The sequence below is a fragment of the Mus pahari genome, chromosome 6 (assembly GCF_900095145.1).
Source record: "Mus pahari chromosome 6, PAHARI_EIJ_v1.1, whole genome shotgun sequence".
Classification (NCBI taxonomy): domain Eukaryota; kingdom Metazoa; phylum Chordata; class Mammalia; order Rodentia; family Muridae; genus Mus; species Mus pahari.
The window spans coordinates 94,169,130-94,185,723 of record NC_034595.1 but is presented as its reverse complement, the minus strand read 5'-3'; the positions used below and the strand labels follow the sequence as shown (position 1 = coordinate 94,185,723).

At 46.4% G+C, this 16,594-nt stretch overlaps 1 protein-coding gene across 2 annotated transcripts in view; it reads left to right on the top strand.

Annotated features, from left to right (window-relative positions):
• Pdpn (podoplanin) overlaps window positions 1–6,713 on the top strand; it is a 32,776-nt gene extending 26,063 nt beyond the window's left edge. Inside the window, exons 3-6 of one of the 2 annotated variants that reach the window (XM_021200772.1) lie at window positions 209–365; window positions 3,512–3,550; window positions 4,730–4,841; window positions 5,699–6,713. In XM_021200772.1, the coding sequence (XP_021056431.1) occupies window positions 209–365; window positions 3,512–3,550; window positions 4,730–4,841; window positions 5,699–5,705 (315 nt within the window). In that variant the 3' untranslated portion in view covers window positions 5,706–6,713. The remainder of the gene's footprint in view (window positions 1–208; window positions 366–3,511; window positions 3,551–4,729; window positions 4,842–5,698) is intronic. The other variant, XM_029540102.1, reaches the window with a different exon arrangement.
• Window positions 6,714–16,594: the final 9,881 nt, after the last annotated feature.

The window sequence follows — 16,594 nt, the reverse complement described above, 5'->3', positions numbered from 1 at the left end:
TTTTAAAAAAATTCATTTCTGGATTGAACCTGGTTTTAGTCTCCATCTCCAACTCCATTTTGGTTTGGTTTCCACCTGGAATTTATGCAATTTTGTTTGTTTGTTTTGATGTATGCTACCTTAAAAATCTTTCCTGCGGGAAGGCAGACACTGTACATTTTAAACCTTCAGGATTTATCTTCTCTCTTTCTTGCCTCACTTCTAACAGGTACCAACACAGAGAGAGAGTGGGACGAAGCCTCCCTTTGAGGAACTGCCCACCTCAGGAACCTCAGACCATGATCACAAAGAACACGAGAGTACAACCACTGTCAAAGGGGTGACTAGCCACTCTGTGGACAAGAAAACAAGTCACCCCAGTAGAGGTTGGTCCAAGAGGCGGGACTAAGAAAACAAATCCCACACCAGATTTTGTGTGGAGGGTCCAGAATCCAGTGTAGCAGCTGTCAAATTAGATTTAGTTTATTGGCTTTTTGGAGATAGATCTTAACCTTGAATGATACCCACTGATAGCTCCCTACGGGGCCAGTCGCTGGCTCCCTGTGTGGTATTGCTGCCCCACTGTAAAGAACCTTGTATTGGGGCTGGAGAGATGGCTCACTGGCCAAGCACACAAATACTTTCAGAGTTCAGTTCCCAGCATCTCACAGTGCCTCTGTCTTCTGAGGGTGCCAGAGGCAAATGCAGACACATAACAAAAGTAAAATAAACATTTGAAAAGGAAAAAATGTCTTGCGTAAGACAGTTCTATGGCAAGAGGCTTGCTGCCAAGCTTGACGACCTGAGTTTAGTCCCTGGAACGTACATGCTTGAAAGCAAGAAGCTGAGAGGCCTGAAAATGTCTCTTGCAGGGCCCCCACAGCACAGTGCCCACATACGAGAACGAAATGAATAAGTAATAAACTTTTAACAAGTCCTGTGTTGACACTCAAGAGCAGCAGTTCTACACTAAAGTTTCCCACTTTGCATTATGGCTATCGTAAGTCAGACTCGGCTTTGGATGGTGTCCGTCATCCAGGCTGGTGCCTATGACCTGAGCTGACTTTGTAGCTGAGGCTGGCCTTGAACTCCCGATCATCCTACTTCTACTTTGCAAGTGTTGGGATTCCATAGGCCACTATGCCTGACTGAATGTTGTGTGTTATTTAATGCAGACTTCAGGTCCTGTTGCTAGTCTGGCCTTAAGAACTCAACACTTTCTATTTTTTTATGATTTGTTTTTATTTGATGTGCATTGATTATTTGTCTGCGTATATGTTTGTATGCGGGTGTTGGATTCCCTGGAACTGGAGTTACAGACAGCTGCAAGCTGCCATGAAGGTGCTGGGAATTGAACTCAGGTCCCTTGGAAGAGCAGCCAACACATCCAGTCACTAATCCATCTCTCCAGCCCCTCTACAGCACTTAGTCTAAGGCTTTAAAGAATGATTTTAGATCCAGGTTTGGTAGTACATGACCATAATGCTCATATTCTGAGACACAAAGATTGCTAATTAGAGGCTAGCCTGGGCTACATCAGAAGACTTTATCTTGCCAAATAGCCACATGGGGCTACATGAGATGCTGTCTCAGGAACAAAACAAAATCTTTACCATTTGTACCTACCACTTACATATCACTCTCCAGAGTACTTAACACCTGGAAGCAACAGTGTTCACAAACAGGTAAAAAATGTAATATCTACACATGGTGGAATATTACTTAGTGGGGGCTGGTGAGATGGCTCAGTGGGTAAGAGCACCCGACTGCTCTTCCAAAGGTCCAGAGTTCAAATTCCAGCAACCACATGGTGGCTCATAACCATCCGTAACAAGATCTGATGCCCTCTTCTGGAGTGTCTGAAGACAGCTACAGTGTACTTACATATAATAAATAAATCTAAAAAAAAAGAAAAAAAAAAGGAATATTACTTAGCTTTAAAATAGAAAGAAATCCTGGCACGTGCTACAGTACATGTGAGGCAAGTTCGTTCACATTTAAAAGGATTTATGTTGGCCAGGCATGGTAGCACACACCTTTAATCTCAGCACTCAGGAGGCAGAGGCAGAGGCAGGTGGGTCTCTGAATGTGAGCGCAGCTTGGTCTACAAAATGAGCTCTAGACAAGCCAGGACTACGCAGTGAGGTCCTGTCTCAAAACGAAACACAAACCATAATTAATGTCATGACTTGTCTTTTACATTTTGCTCCTATTTTATCAAGCTGGGTAGGGGTTCTGTTTGGTTAATTGGTTGTGTGTTTTGGGGTGCCCTGGATCTTATCCAGCCCCTTCCTCGGCTAGGCAACTGTTCTGTCTGTCTACCACTGAGTTACACCCTGTCAAGTGCTTTGAAGTGCATGAAAAGCTTGCCAGAAGCTGTTAAGAGAACATTAATGTTAAACACCAGGCACATCCAAGTCAGGCTCAGGGAGGAAAGAACAAGGAGTGTTCCAACACATTTCGAAATCGTGCAGGATTTCTCCTTTCTGTGGTGACTCAGCATCTAACTAGCAGAAAAAGCAGCCTTCTCCTTTCACTGAGCGCTCCTGCGATTGACACTTCTCTTGGGTGTTGGAGGGATGGTTCAGTGGCTAAGAACACTTGCCATTCTTTGCAGAGGACCAGCGTTCAGCTCCTAGCAACCACATAGCAGCTAACAACCACATGTAACTCCAGTTCCAGGAGATCCCACACCCTCTTCTGGCCACTGCAGGCATGTGATGCACAAACACACACACACACACACACACACACACACACACACACACTCTAAATAAATCTGGGCTGGAGAAGTGGCTCAGCTATGAAAGGTGAGGCTCACCACCTAAACTATAATCTTTGTTTGAAAAAGTAGTTGAGCATGGAGTACACACCTGAAAGCTTAGCACTGGGAGGAAGAACTCTGAAGTGAAGAGGGTGTGTATTGTTGCCCGACTGGGATGCTAGAGGAAACCCCCAAGGACAGAAGCGGAAGTCACAGGGAACCAGTTCTTACTTGGGCTAGCAGGGCTGGCCCTATGATGCATAAGTCTGACCATCAAAGAAGAATGGAGTAGATAGCAGGAGGCGGGCAGGTTCCCCCTTCCCAGATTAGAAGCCTGCTGGGAAAAAACTCAGATAAGATGGCTTCTTGTTCTCTGCATTTCCCAGGATCTTGATAAAAAGGCGAGGCAGCCGCACACCTGGATTCTTTGGCTATCTCAACATGCCAAAGTTTTCCAACCAGTTATCTCTCAGCCCTGGGACTTGGTGTCTTTGGCTCTGAGAGTAAGATAAGACAAAATGTAGAAAATGTGCAAATGCAGAGGGAGCCTGTAGCTGGGAAGTAGCAGTGGCGCTTTTGATGGGAATGGTCACAAAGACAGCACTCTCTCAGGGCTGGCTTCTAAAGCCCCTGTCAGGTTTGCTGAGGAAATTGCCTTCATTGCGCATATTTTGTTACATTCCACTTAAGGTAAATTTATCTGCCAACTGTTAAATTACAATCATTAAATCCTTATAGTTCCCTATCCTCTCATTTTCCTCTTTCTAGATAATGCAGGTGATGAAACGCAGACAACAGATAAGAAAGGTAAATGAGATTTTGGTATTCCTTTGGTATTTCTGTGAACCTTTTTTTTTTTTTCAAAGAATTCTGTTCTTTCTTGGATCTCAGTCAAACTATAAACAGAATGCAACATCATCCCCCTCCCTCTCTTTCCTTCCTTCCTTTCTCCTTCCCTCCTTCCCTTTTTGAAGGGGTGGGAATTGAACCCAGGACCTTAGGCATGCTAAGCCAATGCTCTAGCACCAAGCAGCATTCCCAGCCCACTTCTAACTTTTTACTTTGAGATAGTCTCACTAAGTTTCCACAGGTTGACTGCTCTGCCAGGCCCAGCACCTTCATCTTTCTAGTTACTAAGAGAAAAAAGGAAAGCATGTATGGGGTGGTACACACCTGTAATCCCAGCACTTGGGAGGCAGAGGCAGGCGGATTTCTGAGTTCAAGGCCAGCCTGGTCTACAGAGTGAGTCCCAGGACAGCCAGGACTGCACAGAGAAACCCTGTCTCGAAAAACCAAAAAAAAAGAAAAAAAGAAAAAGAAAAGAAAAAAGAAATCAGACTGGGGACATAGCTCAGTTGTAACTCTGTCAGTATGGGAACAAATATGTATTTGTGCATGCATAAACACACACACACCCCTCCACCCCACCCCACACTTAGTGTATTTACTTAATGGTAGTTGTGGGGAGTAACAACATTATCAGTTACTCTGTTATATTGAATAAGCGCTCATCTTTATTATAGAAATAAAGTTTTCCCACTCAAATAATGTTGGCTGTAAGTTTTCATACTTTTTTTTTTATGTATTACACTTACTTCTTTATGTTGAAGTGTGTTCCTTCTCTTCTGAGTTTCCGGGGGCCATAGAGAAGCATGCCTATCAACAGTGAAGCCAGTGGGTTGTGTGTGATAAATCTAAGAGACTAGGGAACCTCTTGATTCACAAGATGGGATTGGACGAGGGCTGGAGCTGGGCTTAGCGTTGACTGTGCTGGGCGAGCATGCCCAAGGTTTGGGTTTGCTCTCTGGTACCAAGCAGAGAAAAATGGCTCAGTGTTCCCACGCTTGACTCAGCTGGACTTGGAAGACTAGCGGAGCCCATTCCCTGCCGAGCTCAGCAGGGCAGTTCTGCTACTTGCTTGTGACATGGGGTTCGGTACATCTGTTTCGGGACTCACGCTTTCCTTCCCCCGCCCCGTCCATTCAGATGGCTTGCCAGTAGTCACCCTGGTTGGAATCATAGTTGGCGTCTTGTTAGCCATCGGCTTCGTCGGAGGGATCATCATTGTGGTTATGAGGAAGATTTCTGGAAGGTTCTCGTAAGTAACTTCTTATCCCCATATGACGTGTAAATGTAGGCAATCCTGCCACCGCTCAAAACCTTGGCATGCGCAGAAACCTCTGCACAAGGTCCTCTTAGAAACCCTTCGCCTCTACAGGCAGGCGTAGCCTCTGACGTCTTCCTGGGACTGACGTCTTCCTGGGACTGACGTCAGCGCGCTGGCTTTAGAAGTTTCTGAAAACACAAAACTGACTTCCTCTGAGGTCTGAGCAGATCTGATCCCTTAATTTTCCAACTGCTCAAGTTTGGAAGAAAAATCCCAAGTTTTAACTTTTTTCCTAATCTAATTGCTTCCTCCGCCATCAGCAGCAGGTGGGCTGGGGGTGGGGGAGGGAAGCACCGGTCACTATGCGGTCACTATGCGGAAGCCCCTGTTCTGATGAGTAAATACCCTGTACGTGTGGGGGGCAGAGCGTGTTTTGCCTTTAGGTCCCTCCCCCCACATCTGTTCTTCACATCCTTCCACCACGTAGATCATTATATCTTCCTGACGTTGACTTTAGATAGAAAGACTCCTGGTTAAGCTTCCTTTAGAATTCAGAATGTTCCAACTTGGGACCAGAGGAAAACCAGAGAAATATGATGGGTGGGGAGGGGAGAGGATGTGTCATCTATGACTGGGAGGCGCACTGTCATGCAGCAAATCATGTTTGCAAAAGTCTGGGGTCCTGACCCTGGCTACGGAAGGTGTGGAGGGGAAGGGGGGTGGGGAGCGGCGCAAGGTTCCAGGACTGAAGCTACAGAAAAAGACAATAGGATCAATTGACAGTGGGAAAGGGGGTGACTAGTCACAACCACAGTAAAAGCAGTAATAATTTTCTTTATTTTCCACAGGCCCTAAAGAGCTAAACGGAACAGGTTGTTCTCCCAACACATCTGAAAATGAGAGAACTTCCAACTTGCCCTGTACCCCATCCTGTTCCTGTGGAGGAAGATGACCCATGGCATGCCCGCCCACCCCACTCACAGCCATGGTGACCCCTCCACTTGCCAGCAGTACCAAAGGAAAGATACGGGACAAGCCATGGCCCCTCCAAGCATCTGCCTTTGGAAAACAAAATTTTTAACATAATTGTTGTGATCGATGATTCAAAAGACAAATGCTTAGAAAATGAAGCAAAGCCGAGACAGTATTGCCAGCTTTAGCAACTGTAACCATGGGTTCGCCCTGGCCAGTCCCTGTTACTGCTAAGAGGCAAAGGAGCCTGGGAGTGTTACATCACAGAGGCACGGGTCCTTTTGCAGTTGCCAACTTGCAACTGCAGTTGAGACATACTCATTCCAGCCCGGTCCGAAGCATCCACTGTACCTTCTGTTCCTGGAAGATACTTTTCCTTTTACAAGTCTCCAAACCATCTCCAAGCCTCCACTGCTCTGCTGAGTTGAGGAGCCACGTCCTCATCTCTCTAGGACTCAAGCCCTCAGATCAGCTGCATCTTTCTGGATAAAAGAGATCTCATCCTTATGCTGAGCACGCTGTTGGATGTCACTAGATGCTAGAGGCTCAGCCGCTGTAGAACCTAGAACATTTCGGTCCTTAAGTAGAAGTGACTCCTCCTGTGTTTGCTTTAGTATAGGAAGACCGACCGACCAGTCTCTAACACCTGCCTTCTGCTTCTCAGGAAAGAGTGGGAAAGCAAAAATAATCCTGTATAATCCTAACGGCTTTTATGGGGTGGATGTAAAGGTTTGATGTTAATAGAAGATATTTCTGGTCTTTGTGACATACCACATTCTTTCCACGGGGACTCAGCGTTGCTGGGACAGAGCTGTAGTGTCTTGGTCATCTGTGTTGGTACTCAATACAGTGTAGACATTTTTTCAAATAAAACATGATTGTGTACAAGAATGAGTCCAACATTTGACACTTCCAAATATTTATTTTATTTATTTATTTTTTTTAAAGATTTATTTATTTATTATATGTAAGTATACTGTAGTTGTTTTTCAGACACTCCAGAAGAGGGCATCAGATCTTGTTATGGATGGTTGTGAGCCACCATGTGGTTGCTGGGATTTGAACTCCAGACCTTCGGAAGAGCAGTCGGGTGCTCTTGCCCACTGAGCCATCTCACCAGCCCCCAAATACTTATTTTATATATATATATATATTTGGTTTAGTTATTTTGAGACAAGGTTTCTCTGTGTACCCCTGGCTGTCTTGGAACTTGCTTTGTAGACCAGCCTCAAACTCAGAGATCTGTCTGCATCAACCTCCTTAGTGGTGGGACTAAAAGTGTATGCCACCACGCCTGGCATATCTTTTATACCTAGCTTGCCTGTTGACTTAATGGAGAGAGAAGCGTCCAGGGTTACAGGAAGTTCAACCTCGGGGGAGGCGGGGCAGTGAAATGGACCACAGCTTTTACCAATGTCTCTGCTAAAGCAGAGAACCCAAGGCCAAGGAAAGAAATGGGATGAGAACTGTGTGTCACCCTAGGTCATTTACCCTCTCTGGTATCAGGGCTGGCAAGGTCTCCCTTCCCCTGGCCTGCGGCGTTTCTCTGCACTATGAGAGCCATGGGATGGAACAAGTCTACCTGGCTCTTAATACTTTCCTAGGAACCTGACTTTGGGTCCAGAACTCAGCTCAAGAACAGGCGGTGGTAAAGGCAGGAAGGAGTCTGCAGGCCCAGGGAGCCGTGACTCTATCCAGAGCCCACTTCCCACTCGTTCTCTTCCATGGAGACTGCCTTGGTCAGGGGCTGGTCCTTTCTGTCCGTCACCTGGCCCTACTGCTCTACTGGCCCTTCTCTGGGCCTGTGTTCATGCGTAAAGGTTGAGTGTTAGCAGGAGTTACCACCTTCCTCTTTCAAAATAAGTGAAGAGTAGAGCTGGTGTGTAAAGGCACACTCTACACAAGCCTGAGGACATGAGCTTGATCCCAGGAATCCTGGGGCGACAAGGAGAGAACTGATTCCTCTGACAACCAACCATTCATACTTACATTCAGACACAGTAATAAATAGAAATTTTAATAAGGCCGGGCAGTGGTGGCACACGACTTTAATCCCAGCACTCGGGAGGCAGAGGCAGGTGGATTTCTGAGTTCGAGGCCAGCCTGGTCTACAAAGTGAGTTCCAGGACAGCCAGAGCTACACAGAGAAACCCTGTAGATAAGAGAAATGTAGATTGAATTGAAATTCATTTTTTAAAATTTATTATATCTAAGTATACACTGTCTTCAGACACACCATAAGAGGGCATCAGATCTCATTAAGGATGGTTGTAAGCCACCATGTGGTTGCTAGGATTTGAACTCAGGACCTTCGGGAGAGCAGTCAGTGCTTTTAGCCACTGAGCCATCTCTCCAGCCCCATATGTGAAATTCTTAGGGCTGTAAGTATTCAGACTTTTTGAGGAGGGGGTTGTTTCGAGATAAATTTATTTTCCCCCAATTTTTTAATATTATTTCTGTGTGTATATGCGTTTTGCCAGCATGTATGTCTGAGTCGCATCTGTGCCTGGAGCCTGTGGAGGCCAGAAGAGGACATGAGATCCCGTAGAACTGGAGTTATAGACAGTCGTGATATGTTGGTGTTAGGATTGAACCCAGGCCCTCTGGAAGAGCAGCCAGTGCTCCTAACTGCTGAGCCACATCCCTAGCCCCTTAGGATAGATTCTTGTCCCATAACCTAGGCTGCCCTTAAACTCACAAGCCTTTTACCTCAGTATCCCCAGTTCTGAGATTACAGGCATTATGCCTGGCTCCAGACATTATACTGTGGAATGTTTTCATAGCCTCCAGTTGAACATCTCTAATCTAAAACTCTGGAGACCCATGGCCCTCAAATCCTGAGCTGAACATCATGTCAGCTTGAAACATTTCCTTTATTTTTGTTTCATGTACTTTGGTGGTTTTGCCTGCCTGTGTATCTGTACGAGGGTGTAAGATCTTTTAGAACTGTAGTTACAGACAGTTGTGATCTGTCTGCCAGGTGGGTGCTGGGAATTGAGCCTGGCTTCTCTGAAAGACCAGCCCGTCAACTTAACCTCTAGTCACCTCTCCAGCCTCCCCTTTATCAGATTTCAAAATTGGGAATCCTCAACCTGTCTTCTGGTTTTATTCATTTGGGGGGCAGTTGAATTTGCCAGACATCAGGAATCCTATGTGCCTGATCCCCTAGAGAAGGCTGATGTATCGGTCCATCTATTGCTTGTTTTTATAGAAGCAACTCCTTAGAACCCCACTTAATCCTTGGGGCTCATTTGTAACTACTTCCAGAGACTACCGAAAGCTTCCCTTGTCCAACCAAAGACTAACCATATCTCCTAGTCCAATAGCCCCAAAGGGAATGCGGGCCCCTGTCCGTCTAGTGCACATGTGTCGTCCATTATAAACACACACAGGGAGTGCTAGAAAGCTCAGGGGTTCAGGCTGCCAAGGGTGTGGGATGCTTAGGCAAATAGCTTTGTCTCCTCCTCCACTCCAGACATCTGAGGTGGTGGCAGTGATGCCATTCCCTGTTAACTGCTGCATTAACTGCCTTCATTGGCAGTGCATAGTGACACACACCTGGACTCCAAGAACTCAGAAAGCTGAAGCAGGAGGGACGTGAGTTCAAGGTCAGCCTGGCTGGGCTTTATTCTGAGACCACAGATGAGTTGCCCCTCTTGGTTCTGGGCTCCTGCTCCACAAGCTCCTATGTTGGCTTCTGTCCTCACTGACTGAGCTTCAGTTCACTTAAGGAGGTCATCTAGGCTCAAAGTAGACCACTCTCCCACAGAGCAGGTGCCTCTGGTTCCCAGCTATGCCATCAACTCCTGAAGCGAAGCACTGGGCAGCATTTAACCTCTGGGCAGCCCTCTCATATTTTGCTAGGCTACCATACTCTTTCCTGGTCAGATCTTCATGTAGAAGCTCACCCTGACTGCAGAGTTAAATGTTCCCATCCCACCTCCAGTCTGAGCTACCTTATACCAGTGATACCTTCATATCTCTCTCCAAACACACCACCACCACATTACAAAAATGCTCCAATGGTTATAAAGTAACTGTGGGTAGGGGTTTCATGCCACCGGTAGCACATATACCCACACAACATATACCCATACAACATATACCCATACAACATATTGGAGTGAAAGCTGTGTGGTTCATGTCACCTTGAGCCATGCACATTTTTCTACTATTCTTACTCTACATATGTGTATCCACGATCCAGGTATAATAGTTTGGCTGAGAGATGGTTCAGTGGTAAAGAGAAGACCTGCACAATGTCTGAGATTCTAGACACAGGAGGGATCTTTCCCTGCAACTTTCTTCCTCTACCTTCCTTCTGTCTATGTGCCTCATCTTTGCTAAGACAAATAACCCAAGGCCGGGCAGTGGTGGCACATGCCTTTAGTCCCAGCACTTGGGAGGCAGAGGCAGGAGGATTTCTGAGTTCGAGGCCAGCCTGGTCTACAAAAGTGAGTTCCAGGACAGCCAGGGCTATACAGAGAAACCCTGTCTCGAAAAACCAAAACCAAAAAAAAAGACAAATAACCCAGATGCACCCCAACAGCTGGTGTGGAGGATTAGGTCAAGGCTATACCACCATTCATGATTTCTTCTTCTACCGCCCCTGCTTGCCCCCCTGCCCCTGTTGGTGGATATCTAGGCTGTTTCTACATTTTTTAAAATCTAAAGATGATAGCTGTAATTAAAAATGTTTTATTTTATTTTTCCAGAGAACAGGATTTTGTTCCCCACAAAGAAATAAAAGTGAGCTCATTTATAAATTATTATTATTATTATTGTTTTAGATTTTATTTTTAAGTGTGTGAATGTCTCTGAACATGTGTTGAGGTCCATGCAGAAACCAGAAGTTTTTGGATCCCAGAGAGCTGGGGTAGGGTTGCAGGTGGTTGTGAGCTGTCCAGCATAGGTATCAACTGAACTCAGGTCTTCTGCAAGAGCAGAAAGTGCTCCTAACTGCTAAGTCATCGATCCAGCACCTGGCACCCAACTTTTTGGTTTTTTGATATTTAAATATTTAATATCTTTCTTGTAAGCTTTTTTTTTCTAAGATTTATTACACAGACACACACACATATATTGTAGCTGCCTTCAGACACAGCAGAAGAGGGCCTCAGATCCCAATACAGATGGTTGTGAGCCACCATGTGGTTGCTGGGAATTGAACTCAGGACCTCTGGAAGAGCAGTCAGTGCTCTTAAGTCATCTCTCCAGTGTTGTAACCTTGTTATTAAGGTCGGAATTGATTGGATTTCCATAGCCAATAAGTTCATAAGGATACCTTTTCCCTCCTGCCTATTCCCCTTGGATAAATAGCTGTGTGACTTCATTTCTGTATGAAAGTATTTGGATGAAACACGCTTATTATTTCTTTTCAAAATGATAGGAATGTCTCATCTACATTCCATAAAAATTTATTTGGAGTTGGTAATTTAATATAAATACCACTTAGTGAAATTGAAGGGCTGACAGCATTTGCTTTTCCAGTATAAGATAATTTATCAAAAAATGGGGGCAATTTTCTTTTGTTTGGCAGGAGTTGTGTGAATATGTGTGTGTGAATTTGTGTGGTGGATACATACAAGCTTGGTGTGTGTGTGTGTGTGTGTGTGTGTGTGTGTGTGTGTGTGTGTGTGGTCTTTGTGAATGTGTAGTGTATGAGAAACCTTCTTTCCTGTTGCTGGTCAGGGCAGTTAGTGAGCCCTAAAACAATACAGGATATTAGCATTGCTCTTGGTTGTCTAACTTCATTTAAAAGTATTAAAGGCACCACACACGCCATACCCAGGACGGAGCTGGAACTGGCCTGGAAGTCTCCTTTCTGAGACCAGCTTTCAGGGAATCAGAAAGTACCGTGCATGCTACCAAGGGAGAAGAGCCAACAGGAGTCCCATCCAGCTGTAAGACTTAGAAACCATAACAATGACTGGGCCTGCAGGATATCTACAGTGATGCAGCAGTACATAGCAAACAGCTGTCTAATTGGATTTAAGGCCCACTCAATGGGAGCAAGTTCATGCCTGCTACTGTAAACCTAGCCCACTACCCGTGGATTCAGAGGTCATAGACACTAGGGGAAATATTACTGCCATTTCCTAAGTCAATACAGTCATTCACTGTGCTCCAAATATTTATCCATATCTTCACAGATAGATGTTCCCCCAAGGATGAGTTCCCTGACAGGTTTTCTAATCACGAAACCCTAAATAAATATACATACAAGCAACGATAAATGGAGTCTCCAGGTTGTGCACATGAATGTAACAATAATAACTATGGAAGAAGAAAGAGGTCATGGGTTTGAAAGGTGGAGCACAGGAGTTGGAGAGGGGAGAGAGGCCGGTGGAAATGATGTAATACAGTTCTCATAGTAGTGAGCACCTGTAAAGCCAGCGATGGGGAGAGGGGAAGAGGGACAGGGAAAGACTAAAGGATGCCTGGGAGCTTGTTGGCTCCAAGTTCATCAGGAGACCCTGTCTCAAAATATAAAGAGAATAGTAACTGAGAAAGATATGCCATGCCGGAAAAATATGAAAGCTACCACTAGGGAACTATCCTAGTGGATAGTTCTGGAGCCACCAGAAGGTAGAGAAGGCTGGACCGCTTCTCCAGAGCCCGAGCTCTGCCCGTTCTTGATTGCGGGTGGGAACCCTCCGGAAGTGGGAGAGAATACACTCTTGTTGTTTCCACCCTCCGATCTGTTGCCAGTTGTCACAGCTGCCCTGGGAAGTTAACACCCCTGTGAGTAACCCACCTCGAGGGAGGAAGCGCCCCACTCCTGTCCAGCCCATCCCAGATGGTAAAGCAACCCTAACCTTCACCTCTGACCTTGAGCCATTCACCTGAGGCCTCCAAACAATGGGCTGGCAGATGGCGTACTTCCTTTGTGATGGACAGATGTTGTTAGGCCTTACCGCCGACTGTCGTTCGAATTTATTGTTAGTGGTGGAGTTATCCGTGTTGAAAGACATATGGCCTAGAACAATAGGCATAGCCAACCCTGAAATGGGTATTGGAATTCACCGGCAAAGCAAACTGTGCCAACTCCTATACTTGTCCTGGTTACTAATCTTAAAACACCCTCCCTGCTCAAAGTTTAATTTGAATATACGATTCAAGCTATGAAACATTCTGACCTAAATAAAACCCCAACTTCTACTGGACAAGGGTTCAACAGATAGAGTGCCTAAGTGTCTCAGTAGTTGGCGGGATGAGTCCTTAAGGTGTCAATGATGAGGTGGTATTGTTCTAATTGAAGAGTGTGGGTCCTTTGGTTCTGTGGCTAACCGGCAGGTTTCTCTGGTCTGAGGGCATTATTGTTCATTTGCAAATCCCTGAGCGGATTAACTTGTGATGGTGTTGTTACAACAGTGTTTGCTGACTGGCCCCAGGCAGCCGGAGCCTGCAGATAGCACGGATAGAGACAGGCAGATGAAGAGAGAAAGGGGCTGAGAGTAAACAAGGAAACCTCCCAGCTTTTTCATTCCAAACCAAGTGCCAAGGCACCACTAGCCCAAGGTCAGTCAGGACAAGTCTCAGCTTGCATAACACTGCAGGCCTACCAGATCCCCTTCTTTGTATGGATCAACCAATCCAACATAAGAAGAGGGAGACCCGGCTTATACCAGAAGGCACTTAAAAGACCCAAGCTCTCTAGAGCAGTGGCTCTCAACCTTCCTCATGCTGCAACCCTTTAATACAGTTCCTCATGTTGTGGTGAGCTTCCCCCCCCCCCCACCACCACCACAAGATTATTTTCATGGACTACTTCATAACTATAATTTCTCTGCTATTAAGAATCGTAATGTAAATATCTGAGATGCAGGATATGTGATATGAGATCCCCGTGGGGTCGAGGCCCACAGGTTGAGAACGGCTGCTCCAGAGACTTGGCTTTGGGTTCCGAATCACTTGTCTACATGTGGGAAGTCTGTCCATCTGTGTGGGTGTGCACGAGCACATCCTCACTTGTTTGTTTGTTTGTTTTGAGACAGGGTTTCTCTGTATAGCCCTGGCTGTCCTGGAACTCACTTTGTAGACCAGGCTGGCCTCGAACTCAGAAATCCGCCTGCCTCTGCCTCCCGAGTGCTGGGATTAAAGGCCTGCACCACCACGCCCGGCTGCGTCCTCACTTTTAATAGTTCGTTGCCTTCTGTGCTTAAGGTTTTTCCTGCCTTTTAGCCCCTTGAGAGGCAGGGAAAAGCAAAGCAGACCAGGATCATAGACAGACAGTAAGTGACACGGCAGTCACCGGCAGCGGTGGCCCTGGAGGAGCCAAGAAGAGCCTTCCTTACTGCCTTCCCCCCTCTCTGTCCCCTCCTGTCCTCAGACGCCTGTTTGTTTCCAGGAGCTTGCTCTCACTAGGCTGCCAATGGATCCTGCTAAGGGAACAGTAAGAAGAGAGGACATGGAGTGTGGATAGCACACTTCCTGTCTGCCGAATAGAAATGCTGCGGTCACAGTTGACCTTGGGAGACCACACCTGGCACAAGTAGACTGTACGCGTGGCTGTATCCTGCACAGTGTCCATCTCTAGGCTTGCGGCCATTGACACGCCTAGCTGCTTGACCGGATGAGATCTGATTGCAGGCGCCTCAGCCCTTAGCCTCTGGCTCTGCTGCCTCTCACTCCCTCAAAGTCCTCTCCTCGGCCACCTCCAGATAAGGCATCAACACACCCTGCTTGTTCACAGCCACTGTCACTCCTGTGCACTTGAGGCTTCCTGTGTGCCCTGTACCATATCCTTTCCCCAGATGGAGCGTAAAGTCCCGTATTAATTTTCTACAGCCACTACAACAAAAAGGCTGCACATCAGATAGGTAGCCTGAAACAACAGCTCCGGAGCCCACACATCTGAATTCAGCAGCGCTGCTCTTTCCTGGGTGGCCTCCATCGGTGTCTGGCTGTTGCTGGGTTTCCTTGGCCTATGGCTGTATTGCTTCATTCTCCAATCTGCCTGAAACTGATCTCGTCCTGTTCCCTGTGTGCTTGTCCCCTATGTGTATATGTCCCTAGGCTCCTGCAGGTGCCTGCACTGAGGGCCCACTTAGATAACCCAGGCTAAGCTCTTTCCCGCCAGGAATCTTAATTGGGGCTGTAATGTGGACTCAGCAGGGAAAGTGCTTGCCTTGTAATAGTGAGGGCCTGAGTTTGATTCCCAGAACCCAGGAAAGCGGGGTCCAGTGGAGATGTGTATAATTTGAGCCATGAAGTCCCGGAAGCAGAGACAGACAGCTCTCGGTAGCTTACTGACCAGTTAGCAAAGCTAGCTTTGTGGCAAAGCTCTAGGTCAATGAAAAACCCCGTCTCAAACAAAAGGGAGAAGCCCCTGAGGAGGGAGTGACAGCTGGGGTTTGTCTTCTGACTTCCATGCACATGAGCACAGATATGCACACACACACACACACACACACACACACATATTTGAACACTAGGTCCCAGCGGGTAGTACAGTTTGGGAAGAATGTGGAGCCTCTACAAGGAAGAGCCTTAGTGGGTCTCGAGGCTTTATAGCCCTTCCCTACCTCCTGTACACTTTGTGCTTCCTGCATTCTGATGCAGTGCAACCAACCGAGCAGCCTTTAGCTCTCGACACCATGCCTTCTGTTCCCTCTGTCATGTCTGCCATGCTACGGTGCACTATATTTGTCAGGAATTGTAATCCCAAATAAGACCTTTTCCCCTTAAGTTGCTTTGTAACTTAGCAACAAGGAAGTAACTTAGATAGCATAGTAGTTAGATTTACAACATGTGGAATCCCCTCCCCCCCCACCCCGCTTCTGCCTTCTTGACTCTGTTATCATTGTCCCCAGTGGCTGACTCCCTGACAGTTACATTCTGTATGACTAAGCTCACCTCTCCGTGAAACTTATTACCACTCACTGTGGATTTATAAAGGCCCCACATCCTAGAAGAAAGACTCATTCAGAGTTACCCATGTCCTAGCAAGAACACAGGGAGAGGGCTGGAGAGATGGCTCAGCGGTTTAGAGCACTGACTGCTCTTCCAGAGGTCCTGAGTTCAAATCCCAGCAACCACATGGTGTCTCACAACCATCTGTAATGGGATCCAATGCCCTCTTCTGGTGTGTTGAAGACAACTACAATGTACTCATATACATAAAAAAAATAAACAAATAAATCTTTTTTTTAAATAAATCTTTAAGATTTATTTATTTATTATATGTAAGTACACTGTAACTATCTTCAGACACTCCAGAAGAGGGAGTCAGATCTTGTTACAGATGGCTATGAGCCACCATGTGGTTGCTGGGATTTGAACTCTGGACCTTCAGAAGAACAGCTGGGTGCTTTTACCGACTGAGCCATCTCACCAGCCCACAAATAAATCTTAAAGAAGAAAAGAAACAAAGAAAAAACACAGGGAGCAGGGCTTGTCCATGTGACTAACCCTCTTCCTCCAGCCTTTGTGGGAAACAAAGACCCTCACTTCATAGTAAGAGCTCTGGAGTCTCAACGTAGACAAAGTGAAGCAGTTTATTTTCAACCTGACCCAGTCGGGTATCGACCTAGAACGGCAGGTACGGTGCCTGAGGGAGAGTGCAGGCTTTCTAACCCTAGAGGCATGGTCTTTCTCCCCTTTCTGAACAAGCAAGAGGGTACAGTCTTCCAGCCATTTATATCTCATATTTCCCTCTCTTGTGTTTGTCTTTTTTTTTTCTCAACAAAAACCAAGGATGGGCCGGGCGTGGTGGCGCACGCCTTTAGTCCCAGCACTCGGGAGGCAGAGGCAGGCAGATTTCTGAGTTC